General features: G+C 41.4%; 1 protein-coding gene across 4 annotated transcripts in view; it reads right to left on the reverse strand.

Moving 5' to 3' along the window:
• Rapgef2 (Rap guanine nucleotide exchange factor 2) overlaps positions 1 to 16,537 on the reverse strand; it is a 206,446-nt gene that overhangs the window by 43,616 nt on the left and 146,293 nt on the right. For all 4 annotated transcript variants that reach the window (XM_005344118.2, XM_013348674.2, XM_005344119.3 and 1 more), the window contains one exon: positions 5,931 to 6,062. In XM_005344118.2, coding sequence (XP_005344175.1) covers positions 5,931 to 6,062 — 132 coding nt within the window. The remainder of the gene's footprint in view (positions 1 to 5,930; positions 6,063 to 16,537) is intronic.

The following is a 16,537-nucleotide window of genomic DNA, read 5'->3' on the forward strand; positions in this document are numbered from 1 at the left end:
AGCCAGCTTCTCTAACTTACGCTATCCCGTTTCTCTTTAGCTATGTATTGCCTCTGGGATCTTTACCTTCTTTATTCTATCTCTCTTTCTTCCTTCTTACTCCATGACTGTCTGTGTGGCTGGGTGGCTGACCGCTGGCATCCTCTCCTTCCCCTTTTCTCATGTCTCCATCTAGAGTCTCTCTGCCCACCAGCCCCGCCTATTTCTCTCCTGCCTACCTACTGGTCAACCAGCTCTTTATTAGGCAGGCAAAGTAACACATCTTTCCAGAGTTAAACAAATGCAATATAAAAGAATGCAACACATCTTTGCAGCATTAAAGGAATATCCCACAACATAAATGAATGTAACATATCTTAAACTAATATTCTACAACACATATTCACCTAAAAGCATACATTCTTCTATTCCATTAGCACATAGCTAATTTATAACTGAACATTTTCTTAGTTACCAGAATCACTCATTTCAAGATGGCTTTTAGCCTAATCTGAAGACTACAAACTGCAATCCTTCAAGTCAATCTAGTCTTTAATGACTTGTTGTTACAGTGTATCCATCAAATTGGTCTTATCTGACACGGTAGTCATGGAATTCGCTAACTGCTTCTGCATCCTAAGGATGAATTTAAATATATACTAACTATCAACCTTGAACATCATAAATGTCTTTTTCCACCTGAAAAACTGAACTCAGACGACGTGTAAAACTAACTTTGCAAAAACAAGCTATTATAAAATGTATTAACTTAAAATCATAGCTCACATGATTTTCAAAGGTAACAGAGATATTTCAGAATTGGCCACTGGGGTAAAAAATTAAATTCTAAGTGTAATTAAATTTAGCATGCCTTTAACCCCAGCACTTGGGAGGCAGAGGCAGGTGGATCTTCTGATTTCAAGGCCAGCCTGGTCTCCAGAGAGAATTCCAGGATACCCATAGAAACCCTGCTCTGAAAAACCAACCAGCCAACCAATCAATCAATCAATAAACAAAGTAAAATAAATAAATAAATAAGACAGACAGACAGAGAGATGGTAGATGCATAGATATATAGAGATAGATATAAAATTAAAAAACAAAAATAAATTAATAACAGACTAGCATTGAATCCTTAATATGCCAGGCAATGCTGTGAACTCTACAAGCTTTTATCTTATTTAACCCTTACAACAAGCATATGGATACCTCTCACTATTTTCTAACCTTCAGGTAAAGGTCTTTTCCCCAAGGCCAGGGTTGTGCTGCTACATGAGCTGAGAACCCAGGAATTTTAACTTTAGAGTCTTAATCATTTTCTTGTAATTTAATTCAGTATTTAAAGAATGGAATGACAGAGTGTTTATTTTTACAGTTCTGGGGATTGAACTCGGGACCTTGGTGTGTGCATCGAAGTGCTCACCAATGGGCTACAGCTCCAACACTGAGGCGCTTCCTTTCTGACATCCCGGTTCACACCAGGGTGCATGAGATCTAATCTAGCATCTTGAAGCAATCCACACACATCTATTACAATTTCTCTAGAGTGGCAGTTTCAATCTCATTTTCAGTTTGGGGTATAGATTCCAAACCAAAGGAAGTACATTATAAGAAAAGTCTAACAGGAAAATAACTGAAAACAGAAAATCTATTATCTTCAAAGCTCCTGAAACAAGGGTCATGACACTAGCAACCACTGTAAGTAAAACTGCTCCAGGCAGAAGAATCTGTCACCCAAGAAGGGAACTCATTCTGTGACACTGAAAAATACGATGCAAAGCTAGAATTCACAAGTCTCCTGTGGATACCAGGGGGAAACAGACAGGCTGGGGATGCTGCTGCAAGCCGAGGGTGTGGTCACAGCAGACATAACTACCCACCCCCCAACTACAGAAGCTAGACTAAGACAATCGGCTAATCCCTGTAGGTTTTCTCCCCAGCTCCCCCATCCCACTGAAGACTACTAAGACCCATCATCACCCTGTCAGTTCGGAGCCACACCGGGACTCGCTAATCAGCATCTTCAGTACCAGCACTCTGTGAAGGGATACTACGATGAAAGGAATGGAAGCGAACGAAAAGCCTTTCCTTTAAAATAATAACTTATGTGACTAAAGGCTATGTGTTGATTTAAAAACAGAAAATACACGTTAAAATATTAAATATATTTTATACTGAAGAAATTGTTATCATTTAAATGAAATATATTTACTTTTGTTTTGTTTTGTTTTGTTTTGTTTTGTTTTGTTCCACTCCCCACTGAAGGTGCTGGGATGTGTCCAGCAAGCTGAGTATCTGCTGCTGAGCTACATGCTGAATCCTTCCTCCTTTTCAAAGTCTGGCTATTGCTTTATTACTCGTACTTTGGGCTGGGCCCAGACTTAGATGCTGTCAGCGAGGACAGCCTGCATCTCTTAGCAATCTGCTCCTGCAGTTAGCTCTTCTTTGGTGCCTTTATTCTTTTCCGGCATATTCTGCAGCCTCCTTATCTTTCTTAGTGCATTGTTTCTTCGGATCAATATGTCACCATTTGTGCGCTGGACACGTGGAGCACGTGTGTTCTGGTCCTGCGCCTCTTACATTCTTTGTTTAAGGGATTTCTGACAACGCAGTAGGGGCCATCATCTTGATGGAGTCTGAAACGCTTTGGGATTCTGCCAAGTCTTTTGGGGCCCACTGTCAAGGTTCAGTAGTATCTATCAGTCCAGGAATACCTTTTTATTTTTTGTAAACGATAACCAAGTCGAGAACTCTCAGACTGGAAATCACAATGATCCTGAACGGACTTCTTCTATCCAGTTTTAAAAGAATGCCCCTTATTCAATAGCAGGTATGGTCCGTCACAGGTAGAAGGGAGCCTGCTTAATGGGGAAACCTTGGTTTTTGTCCCCACCACTGAGACCACACAGACCTTGGTCTTTGTCCCCACATCAAGACCACAGTCCTTCCTCTCTTTACCCAGAGCATCAGTAGCCGCTTCTGGGACCTTCTGTGGCCATGCATGCCTCATAGAAAGTATGGTGTTTGTGTGCATCGTTGTCCACTACAGTGAGTTTCTGACAGGGAAGGAGAGCCATGTGCCTTAGGAACAGTGCTGCCCACAATGGGCTGAGCCCTCATCCACCTATGAAGAACCAAGGCAATCCCTCACAGACAGGCCTACTGCCCTGATAAAGATAATTACTCGATTGACATTCAATTATTGGCTATATCAAATTGAAGTTAATTTTAACTAGGACAGAGAAAGAAGAAGTATTTGGGGGGGGCAGGGTTTTTTTTTAATTACAGCTAATTTTACATTTGGTAAGTACGTTAATTCAAATTGCAAATATTTTTTTAAAAATGGAAAAATCTAAAAGTTACTTGGGCTTTATGTTTCCTAGGGGACATTTACTCTCTGTAAACTGTTTCACTATGTGCACTTAACTGTTAATCCTAGGAAACAGAAGTTTTTTCAAATCATAATTAGGCAGTCTACTTTAATTGGAATTTAAAAACATTTAAAACAGAATTAATAAACTCAGTAATTTACAAATTTAACAGGAGTATAAAAACTACAGCTCAGTTAAAAGAAGATGTTAGGAATAGAGGAGCTGGGGAGATGGCTCAGCAGTTAGAGCATTTGGCTGCTCTTCCACAGAACCCACAAGGCAACTAAGAGTCAGTCCCTGGGTTTCTGGTTCCCTCTTCTGGCCTCTGTAGGCACTGCATGCACATGATGTGTATACACACACACACGCACGCACGCACGCACGCACGCACACACATATTTTGAAAACAGAAAATCAACAGTCAACATTTAGAGGTTGTATCTGAAATAAAGGTAAAGTCTGAGGACAGCCCCACACTGTAATCCATCCTTCTCTGAACTTGCCTCTTTGCTCTTATCTCCCAAGAGAGCAAAATTCTTTAACAAAGGGAAGATTATTATGGCCTGTTGGAGAGAAAAGCGATTCCTTGCTACATTAAAAATTCCCATTTATAAAGACCACTTTCCCTTGATAAGCCCATACCCTCATTTGGGTATGTCTTATTTTCTTCTTAGATAAACCTTTCTCTTGACCCTGTGCTCAAGCCTTTTTTTTTTTTTTTTTTTTTTTTTTTTTTAACCAGCTAGGTCTAAAACTTATTTCAGCATGGAGGCTAACTCCTCAGGCTACTTAGATTAACACTGTGGAGCTATGCCTCTGTCCCCTCATCATGGGCATTCCTGGGGCTCTTGCCAGGGTCTACCCTGAAGCATTACTGGTGAGTTTGCCTGCCACCTGTCTGGTCTGTCTGATGAGCATGGCTTGTTCTTTACATCTGTGCTTCCTTTGCTTCTGTTTTTCTGACCAGAAGATCCACTTAGTGTTTGGTTAGTGTGACTAGCACAGGGACAGAAATCCTTGTCCTAGTCAGGGTCTAACTGTATAGCCTTAGCTGGCCTTGAATCCACAGAGATCCACCTGCCTCTGCTGGGACTAAAGATCTGTACTACTATACCTGACCTTAAAACACACACACACACCACACACACACACACACACACACACACACACACACACACACACACACACACGGGACATATAGTTTTAACCTCAATATAAATTAAAACATTGAGAAAGCCATAGTTGTTAACAATACCAGAAGACACTGTCTTCAGTTTGTATGACAAACACCACCTTTCAATCTTAGCTGCTACAGACACTAAAATGTCTTCCTCACCCCCAAGTACACCTGGATTTTTTTGTAACTCTATCATGTGAGTCTCTGATAATTTTTTTCATGTTTTTTTTTTCTCCTTGAGGGAGGGAGAGGTCCAAAGAAGAACTATGCAATAAAACCTGTGGCTACTTCCATTTTTTTTCATTCACTTTTTTTGGCACACTAAAATAAGTATTTTTGGTATGCTAATGAAAATTCCCATATGGAAATTTAAGTGTTTTTTGTGATATATAAAAAGGCCCGAAAGATGTATAATGACTTAGAAATTTAAATACTCTGAATTTCTTTAAAACTAATGAAAAAAAAAACTTTGGGTCCATAAACTGTTTCTTAAAACTTTAAAATGTTATTTGTTTATATAAACAGCACTTACTGGAATTGTAAGATAAAAGTTTCATTAAGTTATAATAAAATTTAAGGTCATATAGACTTTGGTAAGAATTTCCTTCCAAAACAGATCCTAAAGAAAAAATAATTAAAATTCTATTCATTTATGTAATAGTAAATGGATAATGCAAGAAACAATGGATTTTTCCATCCAGAAATATTCTTAGAAGCCAGGCATGGTGGCACATGGCTTTAATCCTAGCACTCAGGAAGGAGACAGAGGCAGCTGGAGAAATCTGAGTCCGAGGCCAGCCTGGTCTACATATTGAGTTTCAGGTTAGCCAGGGCTACACAGGGAAACTCTGTCTCTAAAAACAAAACAAAACAAAAAAGTTGTATGATCTTGGATACCTTTCAATATCTACTTTTCTGCAAAACTATGTGTGCCTGGGTATTGTCTGCGTGAGCTCAGATTTCCACATCCTTTACATGGTAACAACTTGGCAAACTGAATCTGTGCTCCCATGCCATGGTCACTCATCTTTGGCTCCAAAGTAAACTATTTTTTGAGGGAAAAGGCTTTTTATGTGTTGATATGACCATAAGATGATAATATTGCTGCTTTTTACTTGAGTCAGACTTATATACCAAATTCTGTCTGTAGAGAAATGAGTAACATGAAACAGAGTAACAAGAACCAATTCCGTCATCATCCAACACTCTGCCAACTGATGACAACCCAGTGGTAGAGCTGCTTCCTCAACTATGCACAGCACAGCAAAGGCTGTAAAACACAAACAATGTCTCATATATAAAACATGCATCCATAATGTATGCACAAACATCTACTTTAGAGCTTTTGTCTCTAAGAATTCCAAAATGCCCCCAAGCAGAGGAGACTGAGGAGTCCTTCTTACCTGGTAAATATCAGAAAGACTGCTGCTGCCAGAGTCACTGGTGATGCTACATCCTGAATGGCTGGAGGACACGTGGGTCACCTGTGGGTGGAGGCTGTCAGTGAGGTGGAGCTTTGTGAAATCTGCGGGGAGCTACAGAAGCAGCAGAAGAAAAAGAAAAAAGAATGGGCTTACAATTTGAACTGAGAACTTCAAGACACTTAAAACTATGATGCTGCGCCCACTGCAAAGCACTGAGCACCAGGAAAGATACTTCCATCCACAGACTCAAAACTAGTCAATACTGTCCTATTAACCAAATTCACAAAATGTTAAAGTGCATGAGCATACAATGAACCTTAATAGTATTAAACTAGATGTCTAAATACGTGGGTTAAGTGATTAAGACACATGGATGAACATTTAATTTGGTAAAGTACAATTTTCAAGTAACAAATTACCCTAGCTCTATTTGTTAGCAATTGCCAACCAATGCAACTTTGTAACAAGTTTAGATAGATAGCTAGGGAAACAGACTTCTGGTTCATTCATGTTCAAATAATATTTAAAACTTGTTTTTTTTTTTTTAAAGCAAGCATCCTGGAAGCACTGAACCATATTGCCACTTACTAGGTTATATGAAAAGTGATAAAACACCTAGGAACTTGACATTTAAGCGTCTACAGACAACATTCACTTTTCTATACACATACCCCCCTCGTTGTTTACCCACTAGGTTAAATGCACCATCCCAATAGTACTGACAAGTAATGCATTAGAAAACATACGCTAGTTGGAATGGTAAGACACCAATCATACTTTTGTTTGCTGCTACATGCTGATCCTATTTAGCTAGTAAAATCTAGTAAGGGCTTGCCTTAGAGATCTTCCAGTCACTCCTTATACCCTCGTCCCCTCTTCAAAAATGTAGTGGTACCACATAGTTAGAATAAGACTTCCAAGGAGATGCTTAGGCTTTAATCCATAAGCTTTGATGCTGTAAGAAAAATGGATTTCCACCCTACATTCACTCAGACCTGCCTAGATGCCAACACTCTCCATCCTACGTATACATGTTTCCCGGTAGTTACAAGTCTGTTACTAAATACTACAGTCAACTTTATGACACACAAAGTACATAAATCTTAAATATGAATTTATTATACAGTGTGCAATTAGATGGCAAATAGATAAAAACTCCTATGTTCACAGATATCAAAGAAGTGGCAGGTAAACATGGCGCAAACATTACCTGTCTCCCATGTGTGCTCACTGAAGATGCTGTGAGATACATACAACTTAGCAACTTCTCCATCGGTGCTAGACAGGTGTATCAGCATGCCTACATTCAGAATCTATGCCTATAACTACAAAATACGTAACCGAAACCTAGTGATTATCACTCATAAATATGACTGAGATTGACCTGTGCCACATGGAATTTTTTAATTAAACATGTCAAATGAACTTACAAATATCTAGTGAATTTCTCCTCACTCAAAGCTCGCAGGAATCCTCTCAAGATCTACTCCCGGGACACCCTTCCTGCCTGCCGCCTGCCTTCACTTTGTGGAGAAGGCTGGAGTGGTCAGAGCTCGAGACCCGCCCAGCTTTCATGTGCTATTGTGGACTCGCCCGTGCCTGCTACAGCAAAATGGTTCCCTAAGTCAAGAACTGCAGACTAAAAGGGAGCCGGTTTTACTCTTAACAATTCAGTTCCATTTATCACGTGTTTGCTGTCTCCCTAGTGTGACAGATGCTCAGCTAGTAGCAGGGACTACAAAGATGAGTAAGATGTCTCCAATCACAAACGCAACCTCTGCTAACCCAGAACTCACAGACAAGTGTTAATGAGCAGCAGAAGAGGAAATTAAATCTATTTTTTAAAAGTGTTATTTTTAACTGCTGGAGATCAAACTCGAGCCTGTGCTATGTGAGGCAAGCTCTCCCCGCCACTACTGACCCATGCCCCGAGTTCCCGTACTAGTTTGAACTCCCTTCCCACCATCTGTGTTCCATGGGTGAGAGCACAAAATAATGACGTACTAAACTCAGAGTAAATGGTAATTAAATACTTCCTAAAATTAGAAACAGAAATACAGATGCCCTGTATAGGACACAAAAAAAAAATCTTTTGCCATACATGGAAATAACAACACAGATGTAAATTTTATTGAGTATGGGTATGGATCAAGGTCGCAGGAAGCAAAGGCTATAAAAGGCATCCCTGTGAGGTGCAGTGGGATGTGCACTGGTTTGGTCCTACCAGGCCTGATGGAGAAACAGCCAGAGGCTGCTGGGATAATAAGAGCTCTTGAGAGTCAAACAAAACAACGAAGTGTGGGTGTTGGAAGTGCTGAGGCTGACAGGTGCAAGCCCCACGCTCCAACCAGGCTTCCCACTAACGGAGAACGCTGGGGGAGACTTACTGGGAGTCTAGATTAACATCTTCTAAACAGGCACACTAGACAAGCAAGAGTCAGTATTTTGCTCTGCTCCCAGCTTGACCCAGTGCTGATTTATAATGTTAGTGCACAGGAATTGCCTCACGACTTCAGCCCTAAGTCTGTTTTAAAAAAAAAAAAAAAGTAAGTTTTATGAACCTGGGACTATACCCAATAATTATCTTACTAAAGCAAATAAAGGAAAACTAACAAATTTTAAGCACTCTGATCTTTAAATTTTTTAATTTAATTATTTGTTTGTATATATATATATATACATACACACACACACACACACACACACACACACACACACACACACACACATATATGTCTGTGTCTGTGCCGTAGCACTCTGGAAGACAGGGCAACTTGTATCGGTTGGCTCTCCTCTTCAACCATGTAGTTCCCAGGGACCAAACACAGGCTCTGTCGGTTAGAATCAAACACCTCTACCTACTGAGATGTTTCGCTGGCCCAGTATTTCAATCATAACACCAATATATTAGCTAGAAATTCACTAGTAATATAATCCAAAGAAATCTGTTATGTATTGCAGTAACGTATATGGATATATTACTGTTCAAATTGTTCACAGATCCCTACAGTCCTAAAAATAGGTTTGTGGTAGACCACAAACAAGCATTTTTGTTTGTTAGGTTGAGTGTTTTGTTGATGCTGTTTTGTTTTGGTTTTTTTAAGACAGGGTTTCTCTGCAGCCCTTGCTGTCTTGGAACCTGCTCTGTAGACCAGGCTGGAATGGAACTCATTGAGATGGGTGGGTTTCGTTGTTATTGTTGTTGTTTTTGATTTTGTTTTTATGTTTTGTTTTGTTTTTGTTTTTTGAGACAGGGTCTTACTAAGTAGTTCTGGCTATGCTGAAACTTGACGTGTAAAACAAGCTGGCTTTGAACTCAAACAGATTTTTGTTGTTGTTTTTTTAGTTTTCAAGGCAGGGTTTCTCTTTGTAACAGTCTTGGCTGTCCTGGAACTCTGTTGACCAGGCTAACCTGAACTCACTGTGATCCGCTTACCTCTGCCTCCCAAATTCTGGGTGTTTCCTGCTTAAGGCACATCTCAGCATGGTAGAGCTCACGGTAAAATCTCAGACTAGATAGCAGTAGCTGACACAAAGTCATTTAGAAAGGAGTTAACTACAAACAAAACACTTCCTGTATGAACTCAGGTTTAAAAGGCAATACTAGTTGTTGCTGTTGGTATAGACCTGTAATCCCAAGTACTCTGGAGGCTGAGGCTGTGAGGACAAATTCATAGCCAGCCCGCCCGCCCGCCTGCCTACAGAATGCAAAGCCAACCTACGCAATTCAGTGAGCCACAGCCACCACCACGAAAAATAACTAAAGAGAGGGGGGGTGCAGTTCAGGGTGAGAGCACTTGCCTGGTTTAATTTCAACCCCACTATCACCAAAAAAAAAAAAAACCCCGACCATCTCCCCCCCAAAAAACATAGAGCATCCTGACTATGTGCATGCATATTTCTCTGACCTGTTTCTACTAAAAAATCAGTCTATAATGTTGTCAACTTTTGTCTTTTAAGATGACATCTTGAAAAATCCCAGGACAACTAAACGCTATTATACATCAGAAACAAAAGTGTTTCACAACTGTTGAATCCAGGCTCTCAATATAACTCTGTCCTCAAATTCTTCGTTACCAATATTCTACAAAGAAAGCCAACAGTTTTGTACAATATAAAGTTATTTTTCTCTTTTTTGGGGCGAAGGGGGAGCGCAGGGGGAATGATGCTCGGATGACCTAGGAGAGCACCTGACCACATATCTCCAGGCCCACAATGTGAATCTCCTCTGCTCACACACATACGTAACGGAAGGAAGTGACCATTTTCTACATGCATTATGATGCATGGAATTTTTCTTTTAAATTCTTCTAAAAATTTCAGACACTGTAATTTTTCTTCTAAAGAAACCTACCAAACCCTAATGACTTATAAGACTGAAGCAGTCTCTAAGCTCCTACCAAGTAAAAAAGACACAAGTAAGTCTAACATAGACCCGAATGGATTACCCTCTGCTCTCAATCTTCTCAAGTCAAGTGACTATGGACAAGTTAGTCAATGTCTGTGCCCTGGTTTCTTGTGTGAAATGAACAGCACACAATGAAGTCGTCACTCCATCCTTCTTTACTGACCTGCTCATCACTTTTCTGCACATGAGCAGAACATCTCTGAGCAGCCATAGCTGACACTATTAGTCTAATACCTCACATACTATGTGGCTCCTGAAAGTCTACATAAAAGATTCTCAGTAAATGATTTTAGTGTAGTGAAGGAGTTCACTGCTTCTTTCAAAATGATGAACATCTCAGTGAGTCTGTGCTTTAGGTGTATAGTCTTATTATGCTTGTAAATGCCTACAGCCACATCTGCCCAGACGTACACTACTTGACCACAAACTCTTATTTCTGCCACACAGAGGCTGCCTCCAGGATAGACTGAACAGAAACCCACTGGAGGAAATTGAGGAAGACCTGTGCTCTATCTCAAGAGTTCTTTATTCTTTTCCTATATTATAGTGCCTTAGAAGGAGCTATAAGAGACACTTTACATAAAGATATGGCTTATGTTCCTAAGTATTCCACATAGCTTTCTAACTATGAACCTTTACATGCTGGAATTAGCTGTTGAAACATGGTACAGATTGAGTATCCCCAATCTGAAAATCTGACACTGGGAACTCCTGGCACATTGTGGTAGAAAATGCCACATTTGACCTCATGTCTTAGTAAAATTTCGTGTCTGCCAAAGACACATGTGTATAAAACCACTCTTAGGGTATTTAAATCATACATGAAACATAAATGAGTTTCATGCCTTGAATTGGGTCAAGGATATCGTATTACGAATATGAGAACATCACCACTCCATCCCACGGCCCCGGCAAAATCCCAACTCAAACTGTTGGCCCCAAGCCTTCACGATAAAGGACGCTCAATCTGAGTACAGGAGCCTTCTCCCAAAGCAGAAAGGCCATCTTCACACTTCTCTCAAGCTTAGAATTATAAGCTTTATTGTTCACACTGTTGGGCAAATCTTTTCTCTTTCTTTGACAAGGTCTCATGCAGCCCAGGCTGTCCTTGAACTCTCTAGGTAACAAAGAGGAGTCTGAACTACTGATCCTCACGCCCCTACCACTTGACTTCTGACATCATGGGGGAGGGGCTACTACAGTGCAGAAGAACCCCTGACTTCCGTCTGCTTATAGACATTTGTGCAAAAAAAAAATCCAAAACCTCCTGAAAAATTCCAGAACCTCTCTGGATCGTGTCTGACACTCTTTGATTGAAAGCAGGACAGCCCTCTCAAGCTGCCCTCCCCAGGAGCCTCTGCGCCTTATCTCTTCCCTTCCACTTTCTTCTGTCTCTCCTCCCCACACTTAGATCTGTACAAAGGCCTTTTCTTAAAAATTTCCAATTGGTTCATAAAAGGAAAAAAGAACAACTATTGGCAATCATGGGGAGACGGACACAAGCCTGTCAGCCCAGTGAGTGATAGAGGAGGCAGAGACAGGAGAATCTGCAGGAAGCTTGCCTTTTATTTTCTTAAGAAAAAAAAAATTATAAAATTTACCTGGTTAGCATGCCACCTAGTTTAACACACAAGCTAGCTCCGTTGTGTGTTTTCTCTTACTGTTAGTGACAACCGTCATTATTTTGTACACACTAGCAAGAGGGCAATGTGCTGTCTGTTGCATATCTAGGACAAGCCCAGGAGCTGCCCCTCACTGTTGCAGACCAGGACGCTTGAACCATCATATGCTTGTCCAGAGCCCCCAGGTGAGAGGCTCCATGTGTCTATGACTGTGTATAAAGGCTGGTAACTGAACACAACACAAAACACACCAGCTATATGGCTGGGCAAAGACTATACATTCAATAACATTCTACAAAGACCACGACTGAGTTCTCTGCCTCTGTTTTCCAGTGCTCCCACGATAGCTGCTATGGAAGCAGTAATCCCTGAAGAGGGGGAGTTGCTGGCAATAGCGGCAGGGAGCTTCTAGAACCAACTACACTCAAGCTTGATGAGCCTCCCAGGAACGGTGCTTAGTTATCCCAGACGAGAAAAATACTCACTAGAGTATGGAGCTCTGGAAAAGAAAGAGTAAAAATCAAAGAGAAAGATTCGTAAGGACTCTATGGAGGATTCTAAGCTGTCCTCCCTGTGAACGAAAATAAATATAGGGGTTCCTCTAATATCTCAAATCCCTGTATGAGATGGCATACGGTTTGCATGTGACCTATGTGCAGCCTCTCCTAGACCTTACATCATCTCTAGATCACTCGTAACTAACAGAACACAGATGCTATGCATGTTCACAATGCATTGCTTCTGAAACAAAAGCCTCAAGATACTTCTATATTCCGTGTAGGTGCAGTTTTTCACTTCAGGTATTTCTGAGCCATGGCTGATAGGGAGAGCCAACTAGCTGCAGTTTGTTTGAGAAGAAAGCATCACACAGAATCAAAAGCCTTACCTAGTAGGCAATTTTGAGCTACTTAAAAGCTGTAGCATGGTCTTAAACACACATGCACAGATATACTTAAGCCTACATACAATGAATGCAATGACCGTTCTTTGACAGACATCCAGAAGACATTTCCCATCTTCGCTTATGGTTACATAGATATCATGCAATGAATCGAAGTCTATGGGGTGGGAATAATCAGAACCGTACTGATGACAATTTCCGCAAAGACCCTCTGGAATCTATCCCCTTCCCTTAGCAAGAGCCATGCTGAAAACAATACAACAAAGCTACATGCTTTGAAGGAGGCCAGGAACTTCCACTCCGTACTTAAGGCAGGAAATGCCCATCAATCAAGAACATAGGATCTTACACAAAGGATAATAGACTTCAATTGTATTAAAACTACCGTATTTTGTTTGGTTGGTAAAACAGCAAATATGAACTCAAAAAAAAACTATACTTATTCTCATGAACTACCTATGGGAAATTTAACACAGTAAAATCTATAAAAAATCTTTAAAGTCCTTACGGAGAAAGGTGTGATTAACACTCAGACCTCTCACTCCACAGGATCAGGCTCAATGTGGACCAAACAAACACTAAAGTCCATTTACTTATCCAGTTAATTATGCGGTCAAATATTTACTGAATTCCAGGCTTGCTAGCTAGAGCAAAAGGGAAAGCTGACTCCAAGTTTACTGCACCTACCAACTAGTAGATGGAAACGGATAATTAAGGGAGAAAAGTGTCACTCAGTGGTAAGAACAGCCTTCAGCAACAATGAAAAGTAACTGAAGCCAGACAGTGACCTCACAGCCAGGGAGACTATGCTCATAACATGTGAGTCCATGAACAGTTTTTCATATATACAGAGAGAGCACTTCCAATCACTTCCCCCATCATTTCCTGTCAGTTTCTGCGCTGGGCACACACACGGTTTAGGTAATTTCAACTGCGTCTCTCCCAGGTGTCCACACTGCCCGCTTCTTCTGGAAGAGTCTCCCCTGCCCTCTCCACCATGACTTCTAGAAAACTGCCTGTCACAGAACTTACATACCCTGTACAGTAGCTGCTGATGTAACGAGCAGTTCTCTTGCTGGATGTGTCTGCAGGGAACACATCTGTTGCCACCCTCACACTTTCCCAAACACAAGCACAGCAGGTAGTGAACACCTCCCCTCCATGAATTCTCAGCCCACAGTGGAGCCGGAGACCCTGCACTTGAACGAAGCAGAATGGGGTAGCAGCCTGACCCCTCCGTTTCTCTCTGCCAGATCTGTCACTGCCCCCTCTATCAGCTATTATATGTAGCACCATCAGAATACAGCTAAATGATTTTACTACACAAGAGGAATGAAATTCTTTTCTTTCCGAAATGAAGTTAAGCAACAAATTTCCCATAAAGCCAGGAAGAGGAGTTAAGAATGAAACTTCTTGAACTTAAAAATTTTCAACTTCCTGACTCTTGGATTGCGACAGAGGAGCCTGGCAGAGGGGCACAACTCCACTCAAAGCTTCAAGGCTCATTCTTTCACTTATTCAACAGGCACACTGATTTACTGCCATCCTCAATGAGCCCACCATGGCTCAGGAGCTAGAGCGATAGGGACCGGCTAAACTGCACACTCCTGGAGGAAGGAGCCTGAGCAAGAGTAACAAGAGATGTTAGAAAGCACAACCAGAAGTGCATGTGTGGCTGCAGTGAGGGCTGGGGACAGAGTGGGTGGCCCGGGAACTGGGAAGGGACTGAGCACAAAGGAGCCAGTCAAACCAAGACCTACAGGAAGAGAAGAGGACGCGGGGAGTGGTCTCCCAGGGAAAGGACAGAGTAAAGCCGCAGCTGCGCTGGGCGAGCCATGGGGGCTGGCCAGGACAGGGGATGTACACTCGAAGCTGTGACAGCCCACAGTTTGCAGCCAGGAAGGTAGAATGTGGGCAGCAGGGACAAGAGTCACTATAGCGGTCTTCCTAGGAGCTGAATAGAGATGTGCTCTTTGAACAAGTGGTTGATAATATCCACTTATGATTTCTAAGACCATCCAGAAAGGGGCTGGAGGAAAAGGAAAGTGAGAAACAAGTCCACCTGGAGTGCAAGGTGCCAAGCAGACCACAACACACACACAAACACAGACACACACACAGACACACACACACCCCTGCAGCAAGCCTCTCAAACCTAACAAGAATCTGGAGGGGCCTCAGTATTCCACTATTCAGCTTTTTAAAAAAATAAAAATTCTGTCTGTTGAAAGCACCATAAAGAGATGGCAAGGGTCACCACTAATTCTTAAAATTCAGTGATATTATGCAAACAGATAAGCAAGTTTCTTAAGCACATGCTCTTGGCCCAGTTAGAATTCCCAGTGACTACAGAATGCTATTTAATAATACAGATGCTATTTTCAATCAGCACCTAGCATCACCAGTCGGCACTAGGAACTCTCAGACGACACTGGCTGTAGAAGACATGGTCAGCTCCAGGTTGGCGGAAAAAATCACTTTACTGCTCGGTGGCTCATCTTACCCACTGGTGTGGACCAGACAAGAGATCAGCCCTACACACCCAACCAGAGAGTTATGAGAACACAGAGAAGGCTGGAGTGGGAGCATTCCAGAGTCATGAGACACTAAGCAAATGTGAGTTGTATTAAAGCACAAGGCCAGGCCCGCTAGGGTTTAAGGGTTCATTCAGCACAATCTCTTTCTTCAGTTGAGTCTATGGAAGGGTTACTAGGATGTCTATCACCAATGTACAGCACTGCTAACACAAGAGTTCAGGCTATACTTTCATATAATAGAAAAACCAACTTAAACAGCACCCAACATTTGTACATTGTAAATGATAACATTACCTGTGGAAGCAGTATTACTTTTAAAAATACTAAAAAGGAGCAGTAACTTGCAAGTCATTATTAATGGCATTAGATCACATAGTGCAAAAATTAACATAGTGTTTTAAACATAATTTTGTCAAATATGCACTCATGGCTTAGCACTGTAATGTCCAGATCGTTTCACTTAAGATGACAGTTGGACTTGATAAAATAAGACTCCTGCGTGTCCCCAGCTAACACCAAACAACCAACCAATCAACAAGTTCCTGAGTTTCCTATCTCACCATCGCCCCTGTCATAATAATCCATACTTATAGTCTCCCTAAGTAGAATTGTCTGATTTCTAAAATTTCATTCATCTAAAATTCCTAAGTAGCTTAAACACAGAAAATGTTTGCCCCTAAGGTAGGCAGTGCTCATTTCCACTTTTCAGAGTATCTAGAACTTGGGACAAAATCCTGGAACACTCACTCCTAACCTCATTGTCTCGCTTGTCCCATCCATGAGGACACTTTCCTATGATGGTGAGGCTGTACCCCGGACAGCCACACTGCTTTCAAGTTATGACAGTGAAACCAGAACTGAGATCATAATCAACCAGACCACACTTGATCAGGGCTGCTTAACTATGTATACCACTTGCCCCCTATCCCACTTCCTTCTCTGTTTAGATCTAGAGCTCATGCAGCCCACTAAAGACAAACTTAAGCTCCTTGGGCCCCCTTTCCTAACCACTGATAGACATGACTGACATTCACTGACATGGATAGCCTTATCTCATCTGTTGGAACTCCCAAGCCAGGCTTCCACTCTGAAACTATGGTTCCAATGAATCACATCTA

The sequence above is a fragment of the Microtus ochrogaster genome, chromosome 1 (genome assembly GCF_000317375.1).
Source record: "Microtus ochrogaster isolate Prairie Vole_2 chromosome 1, MicOch1.0, whole genome shotgun sequence".
In the NCBI taxonomy this organism is placed as follows: Eukaryota; Metazoa; Chordata; class Mammalia; order Rodentia; family Cricetidae; genus Microtus; species Microtus ochrogaster.